The sequence below is a fragment of the Hylaeus anthracinus genome, unplaced genomic scaffold (assembly GCF_026225885.1).
Source record: "Hylaeus anthracinus isolate JK02 unplaced genomic scaffold, UHH_iyHylAnth1.0_haploid 11982, whole genome shotgun sequence".
Lineage (NCBI taxonomy): Eukaryota > Metazoa > Arthropoda > Insecta > Hymenoptera > Colletidae > Hylaeus > Hylaeus anthracinus.
The window spans coordinates 12,248,939-12,257,592 of record NW_026534330.1 but is presented as its reverse complement, the minus strand read 5'-3'; the positions used below and the strand labels follow the sequence as shown (position 1 = coordinate 12,257,592).

The 8,654-nt window shown below is 37.3% G+C and overlaps 1 protein-coding gene across 1 annotated transcript in view; it reads left to right on the top strand.

The window, feature by feature from the left end:
* Positions 1-8,654, top strand: part of LOC128886443 (mucin-2-like) — an 18,256-nt gene that overhangs the window by 621 nt on the left and 8,981 nt on the right. The window contains exons 2-3 of the mRNA XM_054141378.1: positions 5,468-5,570; positions 5,637-5,722. Of these exons, the coding sequence (XP_053997353.1) occupies positions 5,468-5,570; positions 5,637-5,722 (189 nt within the window). The remainder of the gene's footprint in view (positions 1-5,467; positions 5,571-5,636; positions 5,723-8,654) is intronic.

The following is an 8,654-nucleotide window of genomic DNA, read 5'->3' as shown; positions in this document are numbered from 1 at the left end:
GTTTCTCAAAGGTTACTTAAATTTATACTGTAACGAATATTCAGGGAGCCTTGTGCATTGCTTTGCGACAAACTCGGAGGGTGTAATTTAAATTTTTATTTGGATCTAAGTACTTGTAATTATCGTATGAAAATGGATGATGAGGGTTTAATAAATATTGTATATAAAAGACGTTTCAATTGTTGAAATTTGGGATTCTTTATTCGTTGTCAAGGTACAATGTTATGCTCGATGAGGAGGACGTCGAGGTTCTTGTCGTTGAATGTTGTCTCCTTTCTCAAAGGATGTTTTATTTTATGTTGTAACGAATATTGTATTCGACAAATCCTGTGCATATTTTTTACGACGATACTGAAGGTGTAGTTCAAATTTTTATTTTGATCTAAGTACTTGTAATTGTCGTATGAAAATGATTGGATGGTGAGGGTTTAATAATTATTCTATGGAAAAGTTAAAAGCAATTTAATCGTTGATATTTATGATTTTTCATGATCGTTGGTGTTAGGATACAGTGTTATGCTTGCCAGGAAAACAGTAATGAGTATTGAAAAATGACACCGTTGATACATCGATCCACGTGTGCATATGTATATAGAGCGATTTGCATAGATCGCGTCGTTTTGTTGCAGAGAATAATTGAATCCAAGATAGCTGTTAATAATCTGTAACAAGTCTGAGCACGTGCTTAAAACAGTGAAAAGTTGCCCAATGGAAACTTAGCTTCACTATAATATTATTCTAGAATTTTTACACCGTTCCACGACAGAATTAATTTTCCGAGCTTGTGTGCAATTCAAAAAGAAATTTCGAAGGGATCTCCCAGATACGAAATTTCCAATTTTATAGTGGTTGCTACTTCCTGATGAATGTTATTAGAATACTGTATTACCCAGTGCCACGTAACGAGCATAATTTGATACTATTGGGCGTTTCCAATCGTGTTCCGCGTATACACTCGATGGAAGTGAAATCTTCATGATTCATAAATGCATGGCTCGACACGCGGGAACATGCAAATATATTCTCACGACTGTATCCTAGCCACAGTGCGGTTCTGTTACGATTGTACAAATGCAAGAGCGATTCAATTGATCGGAAGCAACACAGAAAGATAAGTGGAGTAGAATAAACGGTACAAAGTCTTTGCACTTGAAACGTTTCGCACAGTCTTTCAGTAATGTCTTTAAAAATCCTTTATGATTCATGCGTGGATTGTGCCACGTAGTGGGGGTGGGCCTTTCATTAAGGGAAACATTTGTAATTTATTAATTAGATTGTGAACTAAATATATGCAAAATATATAATTTATGAATTATGGACTGTTGCATTCGTTTTGCATATGTTTTCCATATTGCCATAAATGGATAAAATTCATATTCTAGTTCACATGAAAGTAAAAATTCAATGACACAGAAAAGTCTATAGTCTTGTACCTTCACCTTTCAAACGAGTGCAATGACGTGAATGTAAAGTGCAACTGCATAAAAAAACAAAAAAAAAAAAAAAAGAATGGAATTATACATTTCCTATGCGCCTATTGTACCCGGTATAAAATCGCAATACAAGTCTACTTTTACGAAACCATTACGATGTATCAGAAAATGAATTTCGAATGAAATGTTTCGAGCAAAAAATATAAACATTACCTCGCCTAGAACTGATGCAAAAAAGATGTGAAACGTCTCGTAAGTGGAATGTCTCGTCGGTCACGAAAATATTGATCCCCGTCCAGGAAGAATTACGAGGATTCCTTGCGAAACGAGGCTATGACGTAAATCTTTTTCTCATAAGATTTTATATTCGAGAACTCGAGGAATGTCGGGTGCTGCTGGGGAGACTGTGACGCATTGAAAGCAGTCCTTGGAAAACAAGTTAATTGGAATAATTTTGAAGGGAAGAGTACCGCGGTTAGAACAATTTTGAAAAGTACACAGGTCTGGTGATTATACGAAGCGTTACGCGAAACGCTAATCTAGCGTTTAGGATGCCACGAGGGGTCACCGTGACTTAATATTAATTTCTTTCCAGTTCTCTTTTTTTTTTGCGTAATTCACGACTTCGTTCGCGGTGGCTCAGTTTCGACACTGAGTCGGCATTAAAACTAATTCATATTTGCGGACCGCGAGTTGCGCTAACTAGAAACACTAAATTTCCGACGCTTGGGTTGTTTCCGACGCATTCCAGAGTTAACGCAAGAGACGTCTCACTTTAGAGCAGAAAGAATTGTTTGGTGATGAAATCCCTGGACTAGTAAGTCACTGTTGGGTCGCAAAGTGTTTTTGATGTGTAGACTGTGCATGTTTATGCAAATGAAATTTAAGTGAAACCATTTCAATTGTATGTACAGTCAGTGTCTTAAGTCCTTGCACCTTGTGCATCGAAGAAATTTGTTTTAAATTAAACGATAGACTTCATGTTTCCAAATAAATGTTTCATTATGAATATATACATGAATAAACTTTACGCATATACGTAATCATAATGATAATTTTACTCGAAATTAAATGATAGGCTTGATGTTTCCAAATAAATATTTCATTATGAATATATATATACACGAATAAGCTTTACACATGTATATATTTGTAACGAAACATTTATTTGGAAACAGCAAGCCCATCATTTAATTTAGACTTATTAATAGACACAAAGAGTACGAATACTTATGGGACTGACTGTATTTTTTAATTTGACCCCATTCACATACAGTGGGTGTAGAAAGTATTCGTACACCGATCAATTTCCAAAAAACTATGTAAAATTGTAATTTGTTAACTTATTTTTTATAAACTGACATTCTACATGTTCTCGGAAATTTCTAGAATAAACAGATTACAAAAAAAAATAGCTATTTATGTAAGTTGCGAAATTAACAAGAAAAAAATAATTAATTGATAGAAATGTTGAAGCAATAAGTATCCTCACAACTGTTTAAAAGTACTTTACTGGAAATTTGATGTTTTCTAATTCGTACGGAGCAATAAACTAATGTGTTTACGTTACAAACTCTACTCTAAATGGTTCGTCGTAAGAATCGTACAAATACTTATTGCTTCTATACTTTTACCGACTTTTCGCATTTTTGTTTGTTAATTTCACAAATTATATTAACTAGTGAATGTTGTTTGGTCTATATCTATCTTAGAGACTTCCGAGAATCTGTAAAATATCATTGATTATACGAAAAGATGTTAAGAAAGTACAATTTCACAGAAAAGTTTTTTGGGAAATTGATCGGTGTACGAAATTTCCAGTTGCTAAAATTGTCTTAACAGTCTATTGATACGTTGCATGCCTCCATAAGCGTTACTTCAATGCTTTCGCTCTTTACTGGCATTAAGAACAATGTGTTTAGACGTCTATACGTAATCATCTAAGCTCTAAATAAGGAGTTCCTTTATTTCCAATCCTGTCGACTCCTGTTCCCGATCGATCACAGATATTCAAATAATTGTCGATCGACGAAGCACATTCAAATAGCTCCTGGCAGGCGCTTTCTCACGTGTGACCCGATTAAAAACTATAGCACTCCCGATGTCATTGAGAACGCGCGATAAACAGCTCACGTGTGCGTGGGAGGGGCGATTATATCGGTCTGGAATCTGATTTACACAAATTCCAGGGACCAATCCATCCGTTCGAATAATGGCGACCTGGTGCCTTGTTTCAACGACTTGGTATGGTTACTGGCATTAAAAAGATGCGATGAGAAAGGTCACGAAGTTGGATAGCAACCACGGGGAATATCTTTACTCGTGAAAGACCAACTCGCTTGCTTTCCACGTTAAAAGTCATCCGATTCGCGTTTTCTGTTTAATTGGAGGTGTTTCTTGTTCCCTGGCGCTATTCATCGCACGTTTCACTTGACTGGTCAATTAATCCGTTACTACAAAGGATACGAGAGTGATACAGAAAAAAGTTAAATTTCTTATACCCCTAGGGACGATGGGACTGGTCCAGATTTCACGAATTCTTTGCTCTGTCATTTTTTTTTTTATTTTTTAGTCTCGAGGTACCATATTCTCAGACACATCAATTTTTAATTTAAACTTTCTTTCTTTGAGGTGCGCAAAATTCAGTTGAATAATGAACAGTTATCTGATAGAGGTATTAGTATACCAGTTCATGGAATTGCAAGAACCAACGGAGCGACTCGCGACCATAAATACTCGCGTGCAAGCGATTTATCAAATCGTAGCCCTCGATTAACACTTCGACGAGCGTTTCCCGTTCATCTCTTCATCGAGCCCGTGGCACCTCTAATCATGTAAAACAAGCCGAAGTGCGCGAAACAATGCTCTCACGATCCGATTGCGGGAATCCATCAGGTTCGAAAGTGGTTCGTCTCGTGACCCGTCTGGAGCAACAGTCTCTATTTAGGAAGAAGTCGCGGTATAGCGAGAAACAAACGCTAACTGCCTGCTGATCAATTACTGCCAGGGAACTCGAACAGCTTCAAAAGGTTCATCGAACGCAAAGTATTCATTAACGCCACTTTCGCTGGGTGCCAACTCGCTAATCTTTTGCGTGTCTCGTGATGGGTAAACCGCAGGTTAGAAATTGTTGAGGTTGCTCCATTTTTAGGATGGTGTTGTCTATAAAATTCTTTGGCCTCCTTGTATATTTAAATAACAGGAGAGTTCTTAGTAGTGACGTCGACAGAGATGGATTATTTAAAATAGGGTTTATTTGACATTCTCGTGGTCGATCCATTATTAAGATAAAATCGTGTATGATATTCTTTGACCGCCTTGTGTATTTAAATAACAGGGGAATTTTTAAGAGAGACGTGAATAAAGACAGATTGTTTAAAATGGGAATTATTATAAATTCCTGAGGTCGAACAATTTTCAAGATATCGTCGTCTATAAAATTCTTTGGCCACCTTGTATATTTAAATAACAGGAGAGTTCTTAGTAGGGACGTCGACAGAGATGGATTCTTTAAAATGGGGTTTATGAAAGTATATTTCCTGTGTCAATGTTTACTCTCGAAACATAAAGGTGTATCGACTTTTGCTTGCTCCTAACTTTGTGTCGTTGTGATAACTACGTATCTACGTTGGATAGAAGTGATTTTATTCATGAATCTGTGTTACTGTACTGTTTAAGAATGACTCTGTTCGGACAGTGGATTCGTCCCAACTAGGACCACCTCAAATATTTATCACAACCCTCGCACTTATCCTCAAAAAAGTTTCTCTAGTCTCCCAAACAATTGCTCCTTAATAGGAAAGATTGGAACCTCGTAGAAATAGAAACCTGGATGGTTGGAAAGTCGAGAAGTTCGAGAAGCGATGTGTGCTTGGAGTAAGAAAGTAGACAATCAAGAAATGGCGCAATTCGAAAAGAATTGTCTTTGAACCTAAAATCCTCGTTCTTCTGTGGCGTGGGTTCTTCTTGGCAATTGCGTTTTTAAATATTCGCTCGCACAATACCTTCCAGCTCAGGCACTCCTTTTTGTGCAGGTCTCGTGACGCTGGTCTTGTGCAATATTCACGGGAGTCTTGAACATGAAATTCCAAGGAGGAGCTTCCTGTCACGAAGAGCCATCGACGGCACCAGAGGAAGGTACGATTCTTGAAGCTGTTTCGCATGGATTCGTAAGAGACTAACGGTCGTCGATGTTGGTTTCAGGAAGTTCTTCGATCCGGAAGAAGAAGGAGCCTTTGACAGTTATGGATCCGCCGGCGGCCAGTACGATCCTTACGAAGAAAGAACAGGTAAATCGGGAATATTTCATTCGAGCCTTTTTCTTGAAACACTCGGTAAATCCTTTTAACGCGGAATAATTCAAGGCGAACTTTCGGAATAGCTCGATTAACCGGATCATTAGCAGAGCTTGTGGGTATAATAAAAAGACAAATTTCCCAATCTCCGTTAATTGTAAGTCTCTACTTGACTGTTCTAGACTTTCTGGTTCTATTTTCTTAGAATCTCAGAGTACAGGAATTCTGTTTGCCGAAAGGCACTGATATTGGATTGTAATATAATAATTAACTAGGAAATTTGTATACTAGACGCTTTGAATTCTAGAAATGATGTCGAATAGAAATAAAGCTTTTTTAAAACTGGAAAATTTGTCTTTCAAGAATGTACGTTTTACAATGTTTAAGTAAGAACTTCTGTATCTATAAAAGAACCTCTGTTAAAGGAATGCATCATTCTATCTATGACTAGCAAATTGATTTACGATCGCTAACGATGTCTATTTCCATCTCGAACGCCGCGTCAACCAGTAGAAATGGTGTCAACGTGTTACTAATTATAGGAAAAGGCAGAAGATACAATCATTAACATATTGCTAATTTGTGCATCGCCAGTCTCCGGCTTTCACGTAATCAGATACATTGCAAGAGATAACAGATACATCTCGGATTGCCTCGTCAACAGATAAAAATGGTGTCAAACACTTCAAACATTAAACGTAAACGTTTGCACCCGATGTTATAGTCCTCGGCATGTCTTGAACTGAAAATACTTTTAAATCTGAACTTGAGAAATTAAGCGATATTTTTTAAATCTTCGAGTCGATACGTTCATGTGTTAAATAAACAGCTATCCTCGAAGCTTTGTCTTTCATGCATCGTGTAATCACGACGAGCAACACACGCACGTCTGAAATTTCCATTCAATGATTAGCATATTGTGCATCCTCCGATTGAATCAGCGTCATTCCTTCATTTTCTCTCGTTTCCTTCGCCCATTCTTGGGATTACCGTATGAAGTCGCTATTCAGATACTTATCACCGTTTCCTGCCATCCTCCCACGATCCTCATAATGCCAATTTCATTTACCATTATTGTCCATCCTCTGGTATTAACAATTACGACGATCGGTGACGTTTCCCGTCACTCACAGTCATCGGGGTCTTCTCGAAAGGAGTAAGTTCATTTATTTATTTAACTATCCACCTGTTTCTTCGTATATTTAAGAGGATATTCTCTGACACCTGGATGTTTTAAACTAGACGCGGTAGATATCTTAAAAGAACATATTTAAGAGGATATTTCCTGAGTGCTTCAAACTAGATGCGTTAGGTGTTTTAAAAGGACATCTTAATATGCAAGAAAAATATTGGAAAAGGTCTAAACGAAATTAAGAGGATATTTTCTGACACCTGGATGCTTTAAACTAGACACGATAGAGATTTTAAAAGAGCATATTTAAGAGGATATTTCCTGCCACCTGGACACGTTGGATATCTTAAAAGGACATCTTATTACGTAAAAAAAAAAAGAAAAAATGAAGAAATAAATACGTAAGGTATTTGAAAAAGATCTAAATGAAATTAAGAGGATATTCTGTGACACCTTGAAGCTTTAAACTAGGCGCGTTAGGTATCTTAAAAGAACTTGCTAATACATAAGAAAAAGCGAAGGAATAAATAGACAAGATATTGGAAAGGACCCAAACGAAAGTGAATGGAAAAAGTTTGAAGGAACGCGTAGAATACAAAGATCGATAGAGATCTTTCAGGTAGAGACTGTTGATTGCCAGTCGCATTTAATGTTTTGTCCATTCATGTCGAAAGGTAAGATCGTATCTCTGATGGGGCTGCCTGGTTTCGTTTTTATCGGGTAGGACACGTTGCCCCACGCGTACTTTTATTGCGAGTCGATTGACGGGCGTCAGGTGAACGAAGACGAGATCGTTAAGAGGAAGACGTATTATCGCGTGGCGTGAAAGGCGATGGGCTACGACAAACGTAGAAGAAAAATGGTCTTGGCATAGGTCACGTGAAGCATCTCGCAAATTGCGAGGCGCGAGAGCCGCGGTATCACGTGCTGCTGCTTCGAGAACTGTAAACACGTGGCATTCTGTTAAATGTCACCGACACACGGGATTATCCTGACGAGTCCTTTTCACGACCTTGGTGTGTCCTGGTTAAACCATCTTGTGAAATTACTATAGTCGATGCATGTTCTACGAGCCAATATTAGTCCAATGTTTATCCAGTATGAGTCCAATTAATTTATTGCCAATGTGTGCGTTGTTATTGTTACACATTTCAAATCAGTCAGAGACAAAAGGTACAGAATATATTTTTACATAAAAATGGATATTTTCTATGTAACCAGCAACTACTTATCCAATATAATATATTCTGTGGCTTGTTCGGACCAATGATGAAATTCTAATAGGCAGGATTCGATTAAATTGATCATTGACGCGTACTTTACGATTATGACACACGTAAGTTCCTATTAACCTACGAGCGGTGAACGCATAATAGTGGGCACAATTCAGGTTGCACAACCTTGAATCGGTATAATAACACGGCGTATTTGCATATCAAAGTTCAATGGAATACTATCCATTATATCGTTGGTATTTATTGAATGCCACACGAGACGAACCATGGGTACTTATTATTTTCTAAAAACCCGAACAACCTTGTAGTAGCGCCTAACGTAAGTTTGAATCTTGATTGACTATAAATTAAATTTAATCTTTGTAGAATTTAACGATCCTCGCTTCTGCATTAATTTATTTAACTACCGGTAATGATAGGCTGGGATACTCGATAAAAATACTTCCTTGTTGAGTATAGAGTATTTTTTTGTTTAGACACTTTTTAAGACACTCGTTTACTAATTTTCATTACGAAACTGCCTCCTGAATTAAAGGAAATGTTTATTAAACAAAAAAAT